The following is a 22,670-nucleotide window of genomic DNA, read 5'->3' as shown; positions in this document are numbered from 1 at the left end:
CAATCTGATTGGCAAAGTCCGATGCAAAGAGACAGGTTAAGTAACAAAGTGATGTACCGTATATATGCATGTGGTAAGAAGTCTCTATCAAACGAGATAGCATATTTGCAGGTGGATCAGTAGACAATGGGTAGCCAGGGGGAGCCCGGTGTGTGTGTGGGGGGGCCTAAAAAAAGAGTGAAATGACTAAAATGGGACCAAAAATGGACAAATGGGGACGAAAATTGGCTTTGCACATTTAAAGAAGCAGACTCAAATCCAAACACACAAACGATCCGGATCCAATCTGTGTCAACCTCCTTTGATATCCTCTTTCAATCATTCTTACAGCCGAAGGTTGCAGTACAGGTTGGCCAGTAGTAGACCGTAGATATTCAGATAGCAGTGGTTGGACGATGGTATCACCAGATCAACAGTTTCTTTGTAGTGGCCAAGTTACAAAGTGGACATATCAAGGAAAGGTCTCTGGACCATGGCGAGCTATAGTATTCAGACCGGTCGAGGGGTCTGTTATTGAATTCCAAATTGTCGGCATTAATGACATACCAGCAGGTGACGTTAACACACCGGTCAATTATACAGTACCTGAAACTGAACGTATTACAGTCAAACCTGGAGATATAATGGGATGGTCGTTTGGAGGTGCGGTGCTAGCATATAATGTTGGAGGGAGCCACAGTGTGCGATGGGTTAGCGGGAATCTACATGCCGGTTTAGAAGTCGATCAAATAGTTAAGATCAATACAGGGGCAGAACCACGGGAATACTCCATTGAAGCTACGGTTGAAGGTAAGGGACGGCTTCAGAACTCAACCGCAGGTTACCTCCGGTTCCGTCCGGTTGGATACGGTTTCTGTTCTAAACAATGGAACGCGGTTTAACCGCCATCAACCGCCGCGGGGAACCGGCGGTCGAGTTTTGAAGGCGCCCCTAACACAATAAACAGACATTGCTGTGGCCATCCCGACTAATTCCGGTAACTCCGGGTTGCTCCGACTAATCCCTATAACTTCGCATTATTCGACTAATTCCGATAACTCTGGATTGTTCTAATTAATTCCGACAACTCGGGATTGTTCAGACTAATTCTGATAACTTCGAGTTGCTCCGACTAACCGATAACATCGGATTGTTCCGACTAATTTCGATAACTTCCGATTGTTCCGACTAATTAGGATAAGTGCGGATTGTTCCCAATTGCATGCTCCAGGTTATAGCTTCTTGTTTCACACCTTACCATCAATCACGTACCGGACTGCGCTCTGCTTCAGATACAACCCGGCTTAACGTTACATAAATTTAAATGCCAAATCTCTCCACTCTGCCGCAAATAAAACATTTTCTCTGGCTGCTCCTGGACTGTGGAACAATTTATCCATCACTATTCGTACCGCTAACTCGTTCCAGTCTTCAAGAAATTACTGAAGTCATATCTCTTTCCAAAAAGTTAACTGTTTTATTGCTCACATTGTTTTGCTATATTGTGTTTATGCTTTGAATTTAATAATGCGCTGTGGTCTAGATGTAACGGCGCTTTATAAAAGAACTGAGTATGTATGTATGTATAGCATCGATAACTCCATAAATGCGGGTAGAAAGAAAAGGTACGAAATGTAAACAGGCTTACGGCCACGTACCCTGAAAGATTTTTAAATCTTTGCAAGTTTCCTAGTGACGGTGGAGCTTGGGTCTATCAAAAAAGGCCGGAGTATCACCTTTTTGTTACTTTTTGATACTCTGGATCAGACTATCTGGAAGGGCCCTTTGCTACTTTGCTGACAGGGTTCTTTCCCTTAAATCTGCTAGATTGCAAGCATAACACAGCTCTTCTTGTCAATTTCAGGTGATGCCGGCCCAAGCGGACCAGCATCTATCGAGTCGCCCATCGTTAGTGCCATGGCAATAGGTGGTGATGCCGTGTCTGTCTCCTGGACTGGTATTGAAGGTGCTACGGATGGACGGACATATAGGCTACGATATAAAAACGAAACCACCATCAAGGTAAAAGTTTGGAATTGCGAAGGAATCTTGACTTCATAATGCACACTAGTTTGTACCTGCCTTCCGGTAGGGTATCTCGTAATGTTAATCCTATCATAATGAATCGTTCGTCCTCATAGGTTATATCCAGATCACTTGTTTAGTAAACATGGTGAAACAGTCACTTAAGGCACAACATCCTTTTTTGTCCTATCGGTGCCCGAAGAGGTATCGATGGCACTTGTTATCGTACCCTGAGCATTTGTACAGTGCATTCGTATTTTATTTAAATGAAAAACAATAACACTATGCAACTATTAAGTATTATGCCTGATACAATTTATTACATGGGATGTGGTGCCTAAAAACGGTTAAAGGACTGGAGAAAGAGAGAGAAAGAGTTTAATTTGATAGTGTTACATCCGGTCTTGAGCGATACGTTTGATCGTGGACAAATCGAACATGATTTCAGTTCATGCTATGTTATCTTTTTGTCTTTAGATGGACCAGTATAGATACAACTGAGACAAGTTATCTAGTAACAGAACTAGAACCGAACACACTCTATGAATTTGCTGTCAAGGTCAAAAGAGACGGGGAAGAAAGCCTTTGGAGTATAAGCATATTCGAGAGAACAGAAGATGGTAAGACTCAACTTCTTCCCTAAATTAACGATCTCATGTTAACCCGTTCGGCCTTTGCTGCTTTGCTCTTGTTATAATATTTCGTATGCATGGACAGGATCGGTGCTCGTGACGATGGGTCGGTTTTATACAAGGTTTGTGGGTTTTTAGTCACGGCGTTTCGATTCAACACGTTCGAAGTCCTTACCCGATGAAAGGCATTGTCACTCAAAGTATCGAATAAGACGATACCGACGTGATTGCATAGACCGTCACCCTGTACGTGCAACCTTACAATTATGAGTCAAAACCAACAAAGTAAGACCAGGGGCGTAGCAAGAGCATCAGAGGCCCATGGACAAGGAGCAGTACCGGGGCCCTTGTAACCAGGGTGGGATTTATCTTATGTTGGCGCTGGGCCAGGCCAAAATTCGAAGGCCCCGAACTCGCGTGCCGAGGAAGGCATGTGGCCAAGTTTAGGCCTACATATAATCAGGGATATATAATATACAAGGGAGCATAACATATTTTGTTACGATGTTAATAGGACATTTGCGCGCAAAGCACGCGAAAAAATTTCAGACTATTTTAGCCCCGATCAACATGAATTTTGCCATTTGAATGCGCGCGAAGCGCGGAAAATTTTACAATTTTGCCCTATTTTGGCCAAAAAACATGCTGTTATTGGGGATAAAAGAAAGATGCATAGGGCAATTTTGGGGGGCCCTGGACACGGGCCCATCTGGCCCAATGATAAATCCCGCCCTGCTCTCCATTATCAGCCCTTATTTAATTTTTGCTTTTGTGCTCGGGGCCCCTGAACCCTCGGGGCCCATGGACTTCGTCCACCCTGTCCCCCCGCTTGCTACGCGCCTGAGTAAGACACAGTTACTCGGAGTAACTGTGTCTTACTTTTTTGGTTTTGACTCATAAACTTTACAATAATGAGTCAAACCCAAAAAAGTAAGACACAGCTACTCCGAGTAACTGTGTCTTACTTAGTTGGTTTTGACTCATAATTGTAAAGTTGCACGTCCAAGGTTACGGGCTATGCAATCACTTCGGTATCGTTTTATTGGATACTTTAAGTGACAATGCCTTTCATCTGGTTTAGCATACACGTCTTCACTCAAGCTCTCACCCAGGGCACTTACATTCACGCGCCTGGTTCCTGGTTCCATCCAGAACGTTGACAGCATCTTATCTTAAAAGTGCCGTGGCTGATGTCTACGTATAGTATGCTCATATAGATGTAGCTGTAAAACAGCAAGTATTTGCTAAGGGATGAAAGCAAACTCGACCGGCGGTTGACCGTCTAGTTCCGTCAGGATTCTATTGTTCTAAACAATGGAAACAACCGAGTCTAATGTGTGCACCTGTGTATTGTCTTCTCTATCCAGGACCTGCAAGCAATAGAACAAATGTCGAAACAACTTGCGAAAAAATTACAGTTCCATTGTGCACATCAGCTCTTCCGTACCAAGATGCCGCGTTGCCAAATTTATTTGGAAACACAAACCAGGGTAAAATAACAGCAGAGCTGACTAAAAACTGGCTTCCAATTGCATTCAGTGGCTGTAGTGCTGATATCCAAACATTTCTATGTGTAGCGTATCTTCCACCATGTGGTGTTCCTTTACCGCCGTGTAGGTAAGTCTAGAAGTCTTACGTGTATAATGAAAGACAAAGATAAAAAGACTAGTTTGCGTCTGACGTCACTGTCAATCAAATTCTCTACGATCCTTGATTGGCTAACAGCGCGTATAAGGAAGGTCGATTCATCTGACTGGTGCCGATCGGAGAAAAGGAATAGCAGTGAATGGCGAAAAATTCGAAAAATTATGTACTCTTACAAGGCAAAAAGCAACTTTTCTAGGCATTGTTGACATGGTGCCTTGGCGAAAGAAAGTTTCCTACTATTAATACCTAACTTTTGAGATGGTTTGTATGTTTGAAAGTGCAAAATTAACAATAAGGCGCCCGGTTTTACCACCGTGTTCAGAAACTCATATCATCACGACACTTGTAAACAAACCATGCTCGGAGTTTGATTGACAGATGACGTCAGACGCAAACTAGTCTTTTTATCTTTGTCTTTCATTATAGCATGTACCGTTGTTTCTGCCAATCTTCCCCCTCCATTTCACTCACTGTTGTGCTATCCCCATTCTCTCTTACTGTGAAGGTTATTGGGAGTTAATAATTTCCAATGTAAAATAATTAAACTGTATACAGTCTAATGTGTCTCTTAACATTGTTACAACTTCTTGAGCAGGTCTACCCCTTTGGTACTTGTGGTTAGTGAAATCAATGAGGTAAACCATTCACCATTGTTAACCAAGTAAATACAATCTGCACTCTTAGAGCGAATGGACCTTCCGTCTCTTATATTTGTAGTTGTACCCATGTCCATTCTTTGATGTTATCAACCCATATACTTGACTTACATTGGAGTGGTCAAGAATATAATAGTGCTCAGTTGCTCCTAACCACACCAAGTTCTTATCTTTAAGAATATTGGTCTCCCAAAATAATCCATCTAAAGCACACCGTACCCAATAGCTCCAAGTTATTGTATTGGATGATTTTGTGGTTTGCGTTCTCCTTCCAGCAACTGTTTACGATCCTCCTGTTTCTTTAAACTCTAATTCCTCCTCCTCCTCCTCCTTCTCCTCCCCCGAGTGAGACTTTGGACTGTGGACAGCTTTTCGAAACTAGGGGTCTTTCGGTGAGAGGACTTTGGAGCTTTTTAAAACTAGGGGGCTTTCGGTGAGAGCCGAGACACCAAACGGGCCGTCTCCTCCCCATCCTACTCGTTCCTCCATCTTTTCACCTCATTCGTACGTTGCGTCATCTAGAAAAGCAATCACGATGTTCAATTTTGGGATTCTATTTCAGAGAGGTTTGTCAACAAGTACGTAGCGATTGTCAGGCTGTGATTGATACTAATGCAGATGAGTTCACATGGCCAGAGGAATTAGCATGCGAATCTTTACCTACTGAAGCTTCAGGGGAATGCATTGGACCTAGTAAGTGAATCAAGGGCCTGATGATGTTGTCCGCATGGGCGTCAATCCCGGGGGACAGGGGGATGTGTCCACCTTTCGGCAAAATGGCCCATTTTTGTTCTTTTCAGCCACTTCTTGACAATTCAGGCCGTCGATTGTCCCCTCACACTTCAAGCCGGATTTGCTCTAATGGTTGTCAGAACATTATTATTCCAAGTTGGGATCGGGAGATGGCGCCACTTGAATGTTTAAAATATACATTGTGTGCCGGACAAAAGATCATTTGGAATATCACTTACTTCAATAATTGTTGCCAAATGTAATTTTTTGACGCAAATTTACCTCATTCCACAAAATATTGTCACATTTCGGTAAGATGCACGAAAAGCCAGTGGAATTTCCAAGAAAATGTACAAAACCTTGTTTTTTCGCACCAAAGGCTCTATCGTATTGGAGACAACGACCCATTTCTTACAAGAAATCTGACAATCCTTATAACATGTATACTGTTTTATAATATGGATGGGTAATATTGTCTAATTGTCTGATTTGATCAGAAAATAGCCATTTTTTGAATAATTTTAGCCAAAATGAAAAAGATGTAAAACTTAGCGGGAAATTATGGCAAAAAAATTGAAATTTTGGTGTAGTGATGGGGCCAAATTTGTTGAAAAACTGGAATATGGATGTTTTTTATAATGTTTTTAAAACGTTAAATAAACTTACCAGGTGATGATATGCATGGTATATGCTTTAATTCGCTGCAGATACCCAAATTGGAGGCATGCCTAGTCCAGATCCTCCTGGCTTCTGCGAACCAGTAACAATAGCAATGTGCGAAGAAAATCGATTTACACCACTCACTCCACCACCGGGAGTAGATGTCCAAGATTACCCACTTCCACCATGGTCGAACTACACGATGTATCCTAACTTCATTGGACATAATGAGCAAGGGTCAGCCGAGTATTTAACCATCATGGTGGAGGATGTTGTCTTCATTGAATGTTCTCCTTTTTTGAAGTTCTTCGTGTGTTTGGCTGTTGCGCCGATGTGTACGCCTGTTCCAGTACCGATACCGCCATGCAGGTAATACTATCGTTGGGATTTGTGATTTTGCATACGGGCGAATAGCAACTTCCTTTAAAACGTCTCTAATCTAATACGTCAAGTGGTTCCAATGTATGATTTGCTGAGCGCGTGCAGTGACAATGATTTCGAGGGTTGAGAGCCAGAAAACCTCAACTCACATGCTCCCACAAAATCAGGGCAATATATAGAAGATACAGTCCATTAATCATGACAAAATTCAATAGAAAACAAAAGACATTGTGGAGGAACTATTGATCTTTGAAGACCAAAGCAAGGAGCCAACTTTATGAGAGCTGGTCATAGTGAGTTGCGGCTTTCTGGTGCTGAACCCTCGATTTATTTAAATGGATCTTAGATGTTGATATCGTCTCTCAACGTGTAGTGTTGAAATTAAGAACCAAATTTGTGTTGATGCATACTTTAAAGCTACTGTAGGCCTACTTCAAGAAGTTCTTCAGTAATTCTTGTTTCTTTAATTATATATCCACATTTAATCCATCTTTAATGGATATGTGCATAATTCTTTATTTGTCTCTCTGTCTTTAGAGAGTTGTGCGAGATGGCAACGGCACCGTGCTTGGAGTACATGGAAAAGGAAGGCATAGTCTGGCCAGAAGAATTGGCATGTGAAAATTTCCCGCCATCCAGCGTTAGTCCGGAGGATGGTCCTCCTGTTTGTATCGGTTTCGATGGAGGAATAGGACCAGAACAAGGACAGGGAAACTTTACAGATGAAGGAAACAGTACACAAGGTAGGACATATTCTGTAGACATATAGGATCCCGCCGTATTTTAGATAATTCGCCGGCCCGGTTCGCCGGCTTCATTCCATTATGGCGTATTGTGGGCCATAGTCTCGGTCCCAGCCGATATGTGCCCCTTCGTCACTAAACAAACTGTCTGGCGACAACCTCATAGCACGTCTTTCCCGATTGGCTCAATTAAGTCAGTAAAATATGGAGTTGCCAAATAAGGCAAGTGGATGGACAGCCATGCGGTGATACAAATCAACACAATGTATGTGAGTACGCGCTGCGAGTCGCTGACACGAAAGGCTATATCAGACGATTGGCGTCTCAGTGGCTGCAAGCTAGCGTACATTTTGCGTTTGCGGTATCTACAAAATACGATGTTTGTGTCACTTACACAAGTCACGCCCTAATTCATCAGCCATATGGGTTCCATAGCCAATTGAAAACCTTTTTATTTGGAAATTCATTAACCAATCAGCGATCGTCATTTCACGGGTTGTCACCAGACGGTTTGTTTTAGTGACGGAGGAACAAAAACCGGCTGGGACCGAGACAAGGTGGGCCACCACGAACAAACAAGAAGAAATGCCAATTTAAAATCGAGTTGCGTAAATTGACATACTTTATATTTTATACGTGATGTGATATTTCTACAGTTAAATAAATAAATGTTATCCTTATATAACTTATATAAAGAAATAAAGAGATTATTGTTACTGGCAAATTGGAAGCAACAAGTACGTCAGTATTGAAAACACGCAAAACACATCGTCGCTGGGCAGGAAAATCTCACATGTAAATTTGACCTCTAAGCGCAAAACCTCATAGGCCTGACATTGACAAAACCTCATAATGTAGCAAATTTATCTTTTTATAGGAGACCCAAACAATCAAATATCTTGTAAAAAATATGAAATCTTTGTATGTAAGAAGAGAAGTATGTTTCTTGTTTATATATCCATACATTCTGATAATCTTCTTCATAACCAGATGCATAAAATTAAAACGTTGGAGTTTTTCTGAGCAATTTGCACATTATGAGGTTTTGCTCAGGCGGCGAATGGCATGATCGAGCCGGCAAGTTGTGAAACCGCCCGACCGTATGGCATTTTCCATACTCAGTTAGTTTTGTGAGGTTCATTATCGAACCCCAACGGTTTTAGCTTGTATTTATATTATTTATTAACATAGGCTTATTTATTTGTGATATTTCAAGCGCTTTAAAATTTCAAAATAATCACATTCAACATGTTCACATTCAACACTGTTGACGATGAAAATTTACTGAATTTAGAGAATGCAATGCGACCACCACCTGGTTTTGCTCTTACCCCATTTATACACATCGTCGCTGGGCTGGAAAAACCTTATATGTAATTCCAAAGGTCAAATGCAAAACCTCATTATGTAAAAAGTTGGCCCCAATTACAAAACTCATATGTGCATTGTGCAATTTGCTCAAATTCTATTTTTGTGTGTCAACTTGAAGCAAATGTCCCAACACAGCTTCTGGTGCTTCCCTTTTAACTGCAAATTGCATAAGTGTCTCACACAAAATGGCAAAATCGTTTTGTAATTGGGGCCCACTTTTTACTTGCATTTGACCTTTGGAATTACATGAGGTTTTTCCAGCCCAGCGACGATATGTATAGATGGGGTAAGAGCAAAACCTTATATGTGCAAATTGCTCAGAAAAACTCCAACGTTTTAATTTCATGAATCTGATTATGAAGAAGATTATCAGAATGTATGGATATATGATGAGGTTTTTCTCTTACCAAATTTACACATAATAGGTTTTGCAAATGCCAGTCAATGCACAACAAGAGCTTTTGTGTAACCATGGTGTAACTGGATTCTGCTCATAGAAGCGTTTACAACCTGGGATTTGCAATACCACAGTGATTTGTTCCGTGTTTATAATGTCAAATAAATAATTATCATTAATTAAAATAAATTAACCATCTTGATTTTTTGTGAACATTTATAATGTACATGTATTATGTATGTGGAATCAATATTTACGTGAATTACTAATTAAATTACCCCGTGAATGACTAATTGTTGACTAATCATTGATCAAATTACTAATTGAATGACTAATTATTGATTCATTCGTAATCACATATTAGTCTTTTTTTTATCAATAATTACGGTAGTCATTCAATTAGTAATTCACGTAAATGACTAATTAAATCACGAAGTCTTATGATTAGTCATGCAATTTGATATTTTGTTCAAAGCAAATTGATGTGAAATGTTATTCTTTTGGCATTACAAAAAACACAATTTCAGCAGCATTTCTTGAATTAAAAAAATATCTTGCATGACTAATTTTAAAATAGTCCAATTAGACCACTGTTTTGACTAATTAATACTTTAGAGTGTAGCCAGTTTAACCACAGGGTTGGTGGGCTACAATAGCTATTCAAGACACAATGGTATGTAAGAGATAAATTGTGCATATGAGATGTGAGTGGAAGTGGAATTAGAAGTTCACAAATATGAAGAGCGATTGTCTTTTACTCGCATAGCGCCTAACATTTTAAAGACATGCATGTATAGGCCTCGCTAGAAAGTCATTTTTTATCATGACAAAATAATTTCAATTCAAATAATTGGAAGAGAGTTTGCCTTTGATACGCATAACGCTCAACATGTTTAAGACATGCACGTATAGACATAGTATATTGGTATAGAATAGTTATCCGGTAAATAACATAAGTTAAATCGAATTCTGGAAAAAAAATTGCAACTTACATGCAACAGTTGCCTCCGGTAACTCCGAACTTCATCAGGCATCTGATTGGTCACGTGACAAACGATTAGGCCTAGTGTTATCCTATTACACAATCAGACATATTCTTTCTTTTCACATCTTTAAGGGTAGACTTGGTATTGTTGGTCAAAGCAGCCAAAAAAAAAATCGATTTTCATTATCTAAATCAATTAAGTTCATTCTACAAATCATAGGTTATACTTTGAAAACTTGCTTGATTTATTGTTGTTAATGAGTTATGTACGTTTTACAAAATTGTTGTTATTTCAGCCCTCTTTACAACATAACTCAAGAACCACAGGACCTACAAAAGTATACCTGTGATATTTGAATTCTTCTATACACAGTCGCTATGAAATGATCAATGCAAGTTTTACCAAAGCTCACTACCATTCGCAAGATGCTGTGAACTATCAACTCGCAACAGTTTAAAATAGTTGCTAACCTTAAGATGCGTTATTGGACGGTACAAAGGATGAATATTAAATGATATCACTCACAGACATTTCTTATGATGATATCAAATCTTCTTTTTGACTCCTGGTCCGGGTTCTTGCTCTTTGATAATAATATTTTCCACATGGTAAATATTTTTCATCGTTTTATCTCCTCTGTAACACTTCTTACAGGAAAGGCCAAATATCATTTATATTTGCCTTCCAAAGGGATAGTATTGCATCCCTTGTCCAAAACCCCCTAATGTTCTTCAAAACCACGACAGTCGCGCCCAAGTAGATCATCAAAGTATAATATTTTCAATGTGATCTTTCTAATTCGCTCGGATATGCCTATACTCAGCAAACACAAGTTTTACAGAAAACATTAACATGTTGGGTAACATTAACATGTTGGGTTATATATTATAAAGGGTACAAAAGGTTTTTTAAAATAACATTCTTTTTATTAAAATAACATTCTTTTTAATTAAAATAACATTCTTTTTATTAAAATAACATTTATTAAAATAACATATTTATATACTAAAATAACATTCAAAAACATCACTCTTAACAATATAAGTGAGGTTTTTTGCTCTTGCCTAAACCAGCTTTGTTGGGCTCATACAGCATTTGGAATTGTAGGAAAGAGCCCTTGTGGGATGACCTCGAATACCTCAAAATGAACATTGTTTAATCATGTTTGTTGGCTCTTTTAAATGATTTTTTTTGCATTTCTTGTATGTTATTGTTTGTTTTTGCTTCATTTTCCCTGCATTGGTCCATGCTGTTGTTTTGCACTGGCATGTTGGCCATGTCCTGGGTTTTGTGTGTGCTTTTTAACCTTGTTTGTTAATAAAGTAATTTGATGACACATAATGAGGTTTTGCAAATGCCAGTTAATGCACAACAAGAGCTTTTGTGTAACGGGATTCTGCTCATAGGAGTGTTTACAACCTGGGATTTGCAATACCACAATGATTTGTTCTGTGTTTATAATTTCAAATGAATAATTATCATTAATTAAAATAAATTAACCGTCTTGAATTTTGGTGATATGCAAAAAATGATATTTGATGATATCACTCACAGACATTTCTCATGGTGATAGCAAATCTTTCTTTTGACTCCTGGTCCGGGTTCTTGCTCTTTGATATAGGCCTAATATTTTCCACATGGTAAATAATTTTCATCGTTTTATCTTCTCTGTAAGATATGAACACTTCTTACAGGAAAGGCCAAATATCATTTATATTTGCCTTCCAAAGGGATATTATTGCATCCCTTGTCCAAAACCCCCTAATGTTTAAAAAAAAAATTTACATACTTCAGACAACATGAACCACGACAGGCGCGCCCAAGTAGATCAAAGTAGCATAATTTTATAATATTTTCCATGTAATCTTTCTGATTCGCTCAGATATGCCTATATCAGCAAACACAAATTTTACAGAAAACATTTACATGTTGGGTTATATTATAAAGGGTACAAAACGTTTTTTAAAATAACATTCTTTTTATTAAAATAACATTATTTTTGTTAAAATAACATTCATTTTATTAACATAACATTCTTTTTATTAAAATAACATTCTTTTTATTAAAATAACATTCTTTTTATTAAAATAACATTCTTTTTATTAAAATAGCATTCTTTTTTATTAAAATAACATTCTTTTTTTATTAAAATAACATTCTTTTTATGAAAATTACATTCGTTTTATTAAAATAACATTCTTTTTATTAAAATAACATTTATTAAAAATAACATTTATTTATTAAAATAACATTTAAAAACATCACTCTTAACAATAATTCAGTTTAGTACTTTTTATCATCAGAATTTATAACTTTTGCAATTTGACACTTTATTTGCATACAAATGATACAACACCAGAATGCTACTTTGATCCACGTGGGCTTGACTATCGTGGTTCAGTTAATAACACCATAGATGGCTTGGAATGTCAATCCTGGACAGTACAAGAACCACACACACACGACCGTACACCAGAAAACTATCCGGACACTGGTCTTGGCGAACACAACTATTGTCGTAATCCGGATGAAGCGGCCAATGGCCCTTGGTGTTACACTACAGATCCGGACACGCGATGGGCATTCTGTCCCGTGTCTATCTGCGGTAAGTCTGGGCTATTTCAGCTGATACCGATCCACGTGGAAAACATTATATCAAAGAGCAAAACCCCGGAAGATTTGATATCATCATAAGAAATGTCTACGAGTGATATCATTTAATATTCATCATTTGTACTGTTAAATAACGCCTCTTAAATAACGATTTGATAGTTCACAGCATCTTGCCTACATGTATGCCTACATAATAATATTCATTTGTATGAACCAAGTTGTTATGTTTTTCTTGAATACCTAATTATGATTTTGAATTCAACGTGACGTTTCAACATTATGATAGCTTTGTAAAATTAGCCTATAGTAGCAGTTCTCTCCAAATGAAGAGATATTTTATTCACATTATTATTTCATTTATATTAAATCTATATTGGGTCTTTCTTTAGTTTACCAACATTTCATTTTTTTACCTCTAATAGGAGAAGATGGTGAAAGTGATGGTGAAAGTGATGGTGGTCCTAAAGGGCCTGGACGCGAACAGGTTTTCATTCCTCCGGATGTTGAAGAAGGTATGTGGATGATTGTTATCAGTAGGGCTAGAATACGTGTGCAGAAAATGTCTCGAGTCTTAAACAGACATGTTATAGGGAGGCTGTGGATGCAGGACTTTTCATGAGAGACTTTTACGTACATAAGTATCTTATATACCAATCCGGATTATGGTGTACAAGAAACATCCTTGTCGCAATGTGGTGTAAAAGTGGAACAAATTCGCGCGAAGCACGCAAAATTTGACCCTTTTTAGGCTAAAATGACTAAATATGAGGTTAAATTTGGTCAGAAACCCACATACTGCCATTATTTCTTGTAGCCAGGGCGCTTAAGAATCTAAAGTGGGTGTGTGTGTGTGTGGGGGGGGGGGGGTCAAAATTGTTCCTCAATTTATTTATTTTTGAAACTGCTATTACAGTAACAATACTGTATAACAACAACAACAGCAGTTGGTAACAACCGTAGGTTTATATTTAATTTTTACTTGACCATTGTCATGTTTGTAATTTGCCGACAATCCAATGGCTTTGACGACAACAGTCAATTTTGCCGACAAAATTAAGAGGGGGAGGGGGTGTCTCACCCGCCATATGGCCAACAAAGCCATAAACAAAGCCAATGAACAGAAGGTCGTAGCGCGTAGCGCATAACCGAAAATTGTTGCGAAGAACCGAAAGCAAACATTGTAATACAAATGACTACTTTAGTATTCATGATATAAGAGAAGAGTTCTCGCAAAGTATTAATCTTGGGCTTCAATGTTTTCCTCTTTAATTTTAGGCACAGCAACATGTGAACCACTTATGTACTCGACAATGGAAATCTGTCCAGGATTGGAATACACAGAGACTATTTTCCCGAATACACTTGGACACCGTGACCAGGAGGAAGCTTATGAAATACTCAACGCACAGTCAGATGTTTTAAAGCAAGAATGCGCAATCGGGGTAAGAAATTGATTTAAGTTTGCATGAATGAATTGAATTGTAAAGCCAATTAATATGGGATTTAATATTTCCCTAGATAATTCCTTTTCAGAGGGCTGAGCTTTCGATAGTCAAGCGAGTGTCATCTTCAGAGCAACTAAATAAACCAGATGTTGTACGTTATACACTAGGGAACTGTCAAGAGGATATATTCCCCTATAGTGTATTAGTGTATAAGGTACATCATCTTGTTTATTTAGTTGTTCTGAAGATGGCACTCGCTAGAGTACCGAAACCTCAACCCTCTGAAAAGGGCTTCTTTAGGGAAAGATTAAATCCTACTCCTGTTTACCGACCAAAAGATTACCAAGTAATTTTAAATCGATACGAGATGTGTAGTAGATGAACGTAGCATTTCTAGAATTTAGCAGGAGGCACATATCATGAATTAGGAATCTAGGGAATTTATATTTTGTGAAAAAGAGTCCATCACAACATCTAGGCCTAATAGAATGTAGGAGTTCTTGTTTTTTGGTGTCCTCTATTTTGGTTTCCCAATTTTTGACATGCCATGCTATTAAGGGGTTACATAGCTTTACGCGTGCCCCTAGCACTGTAGATAGAGAGGACTTCTAGTCGTTCCAATAGATTTTGTGTGTAAAATTTGGTCAACTTTAATGTTCTAAATAATTCAAAAATCCTGCGGTGTGGTAAGAACATCATCCTGAACATGTGTGCATCTACATGTATAGTTCAGAAATGACATTTTACTCCAGGATTCTTTTAATAAAATGTTAAAGTTGACTAAATTTCACACACAAAACAACTGACCGAACACCGTTGACGTCATCATCGAGCAACTCTATATAACTTCCGAGATCCCGTTATAAGTTTCCCGCCCTGCGTTCTACACACCCTTTTAAATATGTACCTTAATTCTTGTGTATCTTTACAGCAATTCCTCTGCGTGTTGGCATTTCCACCGTGTAAACGATACGGAGCGAATAACGACAGTGCTGTTCCTCTAATTCCTTGTCGTGAAGAATGTGCTTACACCGAAACAACATGTGTCGATTTGGACTTCGATCAGGTGATCCAAAGCGTCGACAAGTGGTCGACAAAACTTGACTGCTCCAAGTACCCAGAAAGATATGCAAATCCGCCCCTTTGTTGGGAAATAAACAATGGTAGGTGAAATCCAAAATGCCTTTGTTTTATCTTAAAAGATTGCGACTTCTTAAGGCTGGCACTTTGATTATGACCAAATCTAAATTAGTAATATTTTATAATGAAGAAGGAGGCGGCCTATATGCTTCACCCTAGCAGGGCGTAAGACAATGCGAAACACAAATTAATATATGCGAGGATCGGAAATAAACGATGCAAGCTCGAGAAATTATAATTTAAATGGCGTGATTGGGGCTCGAGCAAACTGGCATATGAAAATATTGAGAGAGAAAAAATCAGGACTCAGCGGGGATTGAACCCCGGTCGCTGGATTACCGGTCCAGAGCTTAACCACTGTGCTACCTGAGGGTGGTAGCAGGTAGTCTTACGCCCTGCTAGGGTGAAGCATATAGGCCGCCTCCTTCTTCATTATTTAATATATAATTGGCCGCTGAGACACAATGAGAGAGTTATCATGGGGACTTAAGTTGAGATTGCCCGAGTACCGACTGTGAACTCAGGTAGCACAGTGGTTAAGCTCTGGACCGGTAATCCAGCGACCGGGGTTCAATCCCCGCTGAGTCCTGATTTTTTCTCTCTCGATATTTTCATATGCCAGTTTGCTCGAGCCCCAATCACGCCATTTAGTAATATTTTATGCAAGTATTCAGCATAGGAGGAATGGATGACTCACAACAGGAGCAGACTAACCGTTTCCCACCTTCAAGACATATGGGTATCTAATATACCAACCCGGATATGTTAACATCAATAATAAACAAAAGATGTACAAGAAACATCCTTGGCGCATACCTTTACCGTACGCCACAAATCATATGCTGCTGGTTGGGTAAATATTATATCAAGCGTTGTTTAAAAGTGTATACATCTTGTACATGTTGTATGTCTAGCAAGTTTTGTTCTTTCTTGATTACACAGGGTTCCTAAAACCTGAGCATGTGCCCACACCATCATCTGCCAAGGGAGGAGAAGGAGATGGCAAGGGAAGAAAAGGAGATGGCGATGGAGGAAAAGGAGATCTTACCACAGAGGATGGTAAATGCAGCACAGATATATCGGAAACCTGTCAACAATATGGAATCAAATCTACGGCATTCCCAAATGCATTTAATCACGCCAATTCCACTTACGCTATAGCAGCTTATGAGGTGGGTTCAGACAGCGTAGTGCGAAATACGGCGGGCCCTCGGGTTCGATGCGCGTGAAAATCATTGTGGGCCTATTTGGTACATCATACCGATATAAGGGCTCGTGATATTTTGATACTAAAATCGGCCTTTGCGTATTCTGCTAAAAAAGCGGTTATAGACCAAAGTCAAAACTAGACTTAGATGTCCCTTTAAAATTCTGGTTTATTTTGAACACTTTAATGTTGGATTTCACATCACATTTGTTATTGACGTTTTTAGACCACTTGGCATGTGACGTCATTACCCGCAGTATGCGCGCGAATTATGGCAATTTCCATCGTTCTTTGCCCTGCAGTGTGCGTACACATTGTAGTTTGCTCAGGGCACGTGCATTTTAAATCGCCCACCACATTTCATATACATTGTAGCACAAGAAAGCTAGTGAACAGTGTAGCGGTTCGTTCAAGCATATCGATAGACCAGTCCCTCGCCTTTGTTGATAAACAATGATGTCAAGTGGTCTATTAGCTTACTATAACTGATTGTATATATGGCCGTAGGTTATTGCTTAGTTGTCACATTCAGTTACCTTTGTTGTCGCTGCTGTCGTCGCTGTTCTTGGTATCGCTTTATGGTATTGTTTCAATTACCAAATTACCCGTCGGTAAACATAAGCAGTTAAGTTAGCTCAATCGAAAAGGCGTTCGACTATGGTGCGACAGGTTGCGCGAACCCCTGGCGGTGGTTTAATACTCGTGGAAAAACTAAGTTAGCTTGCATTTGCCCTGGACAAGGAACTGTACTGCTAATTGTCTCGTGGTAAGCCGTTAAAAACTCGGAAAGTCCTTGATGTTGTTGATAAATGGTTTATGGAATGAGATGGGGCTATAATAGTAAGCGACAACCTGTAAAGTGTGCTGATCAACGTCTAGGCCTTGTACCTGTGTTTAGCGCACTTTAAATCATTGCGCCTTTTCTTCCTTTTTTTAAACACTGGAAGTTTGCTGTTTCATATCTTAATGTATCTCATGGTAGCTTATAAAAGAGTATGTAATAAGAATATCTTCAATTCATTATTTTGGTTTTTTTTGTCAAATTATAGGAAGTACAGCCGCTGATCGACTCGATGTGTCACCCAGAGATCAGCGCTTTCACCTGTGCTGCATTGTTTCCGGTGTGTGACCCTGCCGTCCCTGACAGTATAATGCCATGTCACGAGACATGTAGGTTAGTAATTGAATATAGGTTCAGAGCATGTGAGTGGGATTCTAAGTCCTCGAAAGGCTGCCAAATTGTCAAAATCATGTAATACTTCAGCCAAATGGCTTTTCTGCTGAAAATCGTGAAGAGAAGTATTAACATAAAATTTCTCTGCTCACGTATTGTCAGACTAGTAACAAGTCATGACTCGAGAGTTGACTTTTCAAAAATGAAATGACTCTACTCGGATCTTCAAATTTTCCCCATAGAGATTGTACAGCGACTCGAATCATTTGACTCGACTCGATTCAATACAAGAAATGACTTGATTCGACTATGAAATGACTTGACTCGTTACAACTCTGGAAATTGTCATGTTTACCAACATTAGATGGCAATCTCGTATTATAGAAATACCAATGAAAATGGAAAATATTTTGAACTTTTTGATATCACTTGTGATTTATTTTTATAGGAAAGTGTGGAAGGCCTGTAAGTCAACGGCACAACGTCTCAGTCTGGATAGACCGAAGGTATTCAGCTGTAGCAAATTGTACACACCCGAAGCGGAAGGATTATGTATTTCTTGTAAGTTACACATATAACAAGACGTACCCTTGGCGGCCCATCCAACCAAGCACCAAGGCATAACACGAGGGTGGGGCATTTCTTGAAGTGTAGTGAATGCAGCACCTTTTGATGACAAAATAAGTTTGTGGTATAAATGCACGCGAAGCGCGCGAAAATTTTGGCATATTGAAGCTAAACTGGTGAACTATCCCAGAAACATCTAATTTCGTCACATTTTGACTATAGTTAATGACTTTATTTGTCTTATAACTCTTCTTGTTGCAGCCGTCAGCGCACCAACCGTACCACCGAAAGTGAAAAGCATTGACCGACAAGAGGACAATGCTAAAATTGTTGTGTGGCCAGAAGACGACAGTGCGAAGTTTTTCAACACCAAATTGTTTGGTCCCACTGGCACTGAAGAGCAGACCGTCAATGTGTCCACATCTGAGAAAACAACAACGTTAACCTTTGAAAACTTGGATCCCGAAAGACAGTATTATACCAAAATAAATACGGGCAATTACTTCGGAGAGAGTCCAGCCATTGTGGAGACAATTCCTAAACATACAGGACGTAAGTGAATTGCGGTTTGCAGGTATGCTCTCGCGCGCGGGTTTGGTGCGTGGGGTATGTTTTTGGGTTATGTGGGGTTGTGATTTTGAGTATTTAGGATGGGTGTGTCGGAATATGTTCACAAGCGTTCGGAGTGTGGGGTGTGTGCGGGGTTCGCGGTATGTATGTACACTATTGCGAACGATATTGCTATTGGATGAAGTGGCAAGACTGCGTTGTTTGTATTCGTAGCCTATTTCTATTGGTGACCCAATCTGATCCACTCAGGCCAAAGTCGGAAATTTTGAAAATTGAGTTACTACCATTACTAACTTGTTTAGTACCTACAATTACTGAAGTAGAACTCGCAGGTCTCTTGAATACTTAGTTGCAAAGTTATGAACCTTTTATATGTCCATTTTCTTCTTTTTTTCTCCTCACTTTTTGCCTATATCTCAATTTCATATTGCCGACTTTAGCTTATACTGATACTGCACCAGATCTGGTCACAATTTGATTCCATCGGAGATTTTGGTGCCGAAACAGAATTTTTGAAAACATTACCCTGCAACATAACTTCCCTTTTGTAGCATTTATTTAATGAATATTTTTATTTGCTCTTTCAGTGCAGTGCCAGCCATTGGAAATCGAAATGTGTAAAGGATATGGATATGACATGGCATTAGCGGATGGTCATCCCAACTCGCTAGGCCATATTGACCAGGCCGAAGCAGACTTACAGTTACAGCAATTCCTACCTCTGATAAACGTTGGATGCTCTCCATATATGCAGTAAGTATATCACATAATCTAGTTAAAGCAATATTATAACATTATCATACAAAATAGATTAGCATTTCTTTGACATAAAATGTTAGTTTTACTGTCAGATATATCCCTTTATTTTTGAGCCGAACAACTACGTCAAAGCAAAGAAAATTGGAATTTACTACCAGCGCGTATGTCGCCAATACGTACCACTCCTTCGGTCATGTTATGGTACGATCCTTTGTTGTGTAGATCACCGTCCCGCACTGTGTGCTATGAACATCGTGTATGCGTTCGACTAATAATTCCATCGTAATAATAAGACGCCGGTTCCGGCGCTTTATTCAAAATATCGGATTTTGACAAAACTACAGCACCTAGAGTCTTGATTTTTGCAGGGTATATTGGTTTAATAAAGTACAATATAATTGTGTAAAAAAATAAATTTTAAAAAAATCAGTGAGGGCGTCCTCAACAGCAAATGTTATAATATGGCTTTAATTACTATTAAATTAATCATATAACAGCATTTTAGAAACACTGGGATTTTGGCGAACACTACTATGAATTATCATATTGGTTCTGAGCTCTGAGGGCCTAACGATTACGAATTCACCATTTTTTGTACTGATCTATTATTTTCACCTCTACAGGCAATTATTGTGTTGGGTGTTCGCACCAGGGTGTACACCCGATTCAACAAAGATAATCCCGCCATGTAAGGAGACTTGCCTTGAAGCTCGATTTGGATGTGAAAATCTGATGAACGCCTTTGGATACGAATGGCCTGACTTCTTGGAGTGCGACCTGTTCCCGTTCAAAAATGATAGCGAATCAAGGCACTGCGAAGGAGGTAAATCGTCTGTTTATAATGAAAGACAGAGATAAAAAGACTAAATCGCGTCTGACGTAAGAGCAAAGGCGCACCGTGATTGGTTGCCGACCTAGTCTTTTTATCTCTGTCTTTCATTATAGCTCAGTATTATTTAACAGGAAATCTTTAGCTTGTGTTTATAATACACGTTGATGTTTGATATCTAAACATATATAATGTAAACACATGCTATTTATGTGGTGTTTAGGATGGGGTTTTTAAAAGTGTTTAGGATGCGTTTAGATACAAATTCAAAGTGTGATAACATGTTCTAAATCAAAAGGACGGTGTTGATATTATTTTGGACTTGTGATGTGTAGGAGAATATATTTCAAAATATGAAAGATTTTTCTGAAAAGGTGCATGTAGATAATAAAAACAATGTGGTTAAATTATCTAGAAATAAATCCAGTGAGTTTTGGGGGATATGGACAGCATGCTGAGTTAAGGTCAACTATCAGCAATGGCTCAAGACTGATGCAGCTGGAGGAAACTTGTAGTCGCCTGCTCCGCAGCTGAATGATGATGATGGTGCTGATGATGGTTAAATGCCTAATGTGATCTAGGGATTTACAGTGTGCCTGTCACATCACCGGTCATCCACTGCTTGTGCCATTGAGACCCCCATTTCTTGTGAAACCAGTATTTTGAATCATTGTATTATATTCCGAAGGTAAAAGATTGAGTGCTTGGGGAGAGATATCGTCTGATGAAGGGGCCGAGTATCACTGCGTGAAAACATTTGCTGGTCCACAGCCATTATGGTATGACTCGGAAGGAAATGCCGTTGGTAATGGTAAGTTAATAATGTATTCAGAAAAAGCCAGAAAAAAATTACGATTCTGTCAATCAACTCCGACCAGCTCGTGATTGATTTGTAGTGCACAAAAAGGAGGTTGATTCTTTTGGTGCTTTCATCGGAGAAAAGGAATCGCAGAAAATGGCGGACGATGTTGGTACTTTGCAAATATCTTGTCGTCCAGCTAGACCACAATGCTAAAAACATAAAGGCCGCAAGCCCCGCAGGGCTGAGGCCGCTTACTTCCAATGTAAAGACGTGCAACTAACGGAGTTACATATATCATGTGATCCTGGTCCTGGCATTGTGATCCTAGACCATCCACAAGTTGCGGACGGACTCAGATTTTTGCTCTGTACTTTAAGCAACTTTTCTAGGCATTGTTGACATGTTACCTTTCTCCAGGAAGAAACTTATAGGACTTAACTTTTGGAACAGTTTGTATAATGTTTCAAGAAGCTGAAGAAGAAAAACTAACCAAGGGCACGCTGTTTTTCCTGCGGCAAGTTCAGACATTTCAGTCATACTGACAACTCGTAAACAAACCGATTCTGAGTTAGATCGACAGGTACCAGGTGATATTCATACACGACATAGTATCTTTAATTCTGCAAGGCTAATATTGTAGGAAGTTTGCTAGATCACAGATATCGGCTAGATGCACACTTTAAAAAAAAACCGCCGAGTAATTTCTACCCATTTCAACTGTTGGATAAAAGCATCCCGTTCCGTTGTTGAACCAACGTCATGCAACAGTTCTGGCGAAAATAGTCAAGCTCTTTTACATGTTGCACGAGTTTTATCTTCCCTTGCTAAAAAAAATAATACCTAATGCATGTGCCCACAAAAGCCACTCCCGCATCAAGTGAATATATATCGTGGTCATTATGCATAATTATCTATTACCGGTTGATGACGACGTGTATATGTTGTAGTTCACATTAAGTTTTTGTGTTCCATGAATTGATTCTGTTTCCAGATACCACAGCGGTAGTATTCAGTGAAATCGTCAGCGATAAAATGACGCGATTAGTGGTAGGAGAAACCAGCGAGGAATATGCTGGAATATACACGTGCCGAAGTGGTGATAATAAACTTGAGGCTAACATCAGACCTATCGGTAAGTTGGTAATGAAGATTTGAAGGAATCTCAGTCCCCAAACCAAACGATGGGGTTATATCTGAGAGAAAGGAGAATATTGGAGAAATAAGTGAGGGGAAAGAGGGAAAGAAAAGGGAGAGTGAATGGGAGGGATAGAAGGGGTTGTACTCGGTCCCCACCATGGACCCTACGGAACCGCCGCATTATTAAGTGCCGGACGCTATATGATATGCTCTTGGCA

At 39.2% G+C, this 22,670-nt stretch overlaps 1 protein-coding gene across 3 annotated transcripts in view; it reads left to right on the top strand.

Annotated features, from left to right (window-relative positions):
* Window positions 1-22,670, top strand: part of LOC140169886 (uncharacterized) — a 35,504-nt gene that overhangs the window by 3,997 nt on the left and 8,837 nt on the right. Inside the window, exons 1-19 of one of the 3 annotated variants that reach the window (XM_072193197.1) lie at window positions 658-789; window positions 1,844-2,001; window positions 2,482-2,624; window positions 4,004-4,253; window positions 5,502-5,632; window positions 6,379-6,700; window positions 7,250-7,455; window positions 12,569-12,814; window positions 13,245-13,334; window positions 14,098-14,264; window positions 15,199-15,430; window positions 16,350-16,579; window positions 17,664-17,788; window positions 18,237-18,349; window positions 18,617-18,907; window positions 19,513-19,678; window positions 20,308-20,507; window positions 21,202-21,324; window positions 22,307-22,447. In XM_072193197.1, the coding sequence (XP_072049298.1) occupies window positions 1,913-2,001; window positions 2,482-2,624; window positions 4,004-4,253; window positions 5,502-5,632; window positions 6,379-6,700; window positions 7,250-7,455; window positions 12,569-12,814; window positions 13,245-13,334; window positions 14,098-14,264; window positions 15,199-15,430; window positions 16,350-16,579; window positions 17,664-17,788; window positions 18,237-18,349; window positions 18,617-18,907; window positions 19,513-19,678; window positions 20,308-20,507; window positions 21,202-21,324; window positions 22,307-22,447 (3,265 nt within the window). In that variant the 5' untranslated portion in view covers window positions 658-789; window positions 1,844-1,912. Of the gene's footprint in view, window positions 1-657; window positions 790-1,843; window positions 2,002-2,481; window positions 2,625-4,003; window positions 4,254-5,501; window positions 5,633-6,378; window positions 6,701-7,249; window positions 7,456-12,568; window positions 12,815-13,244; window positions 13,335-14,097; window positions 14,265-15,198; window positions 15,431-16,349; window positions 16,580-17,663; window positions 17,789-18,236; window positions 18,350-18,616; window positions 18,908-19,512; window positions 19,679-20,307; window positions 20,508-21,201; window positions 21,325-22,306; window positions 22,448-22,670 lie in introns of those variants that run through there. The other 2 variants (XM_072193196.1, XM_072193198.1) reach the window with 2 other exon arrangements.

Source organism: Amphiura filiformis, chromosome 14 (genome assembly GCF_039555335.1).
Source record: "Amphiura filiformis chromosome 14, Afil_fr2py, whole genome shotgun sequence".
NCBI lineage: Eukaryota > Metazoa > Echinodermata > Ophiuroidea > Amphilepidida > Amphiuridae > Amphiura > Amphiura filiformis.
Note: the sequence above shows the minus strand (reverse complement) of the source record. Positions and strands in the feature narration are given on the sequence as shown.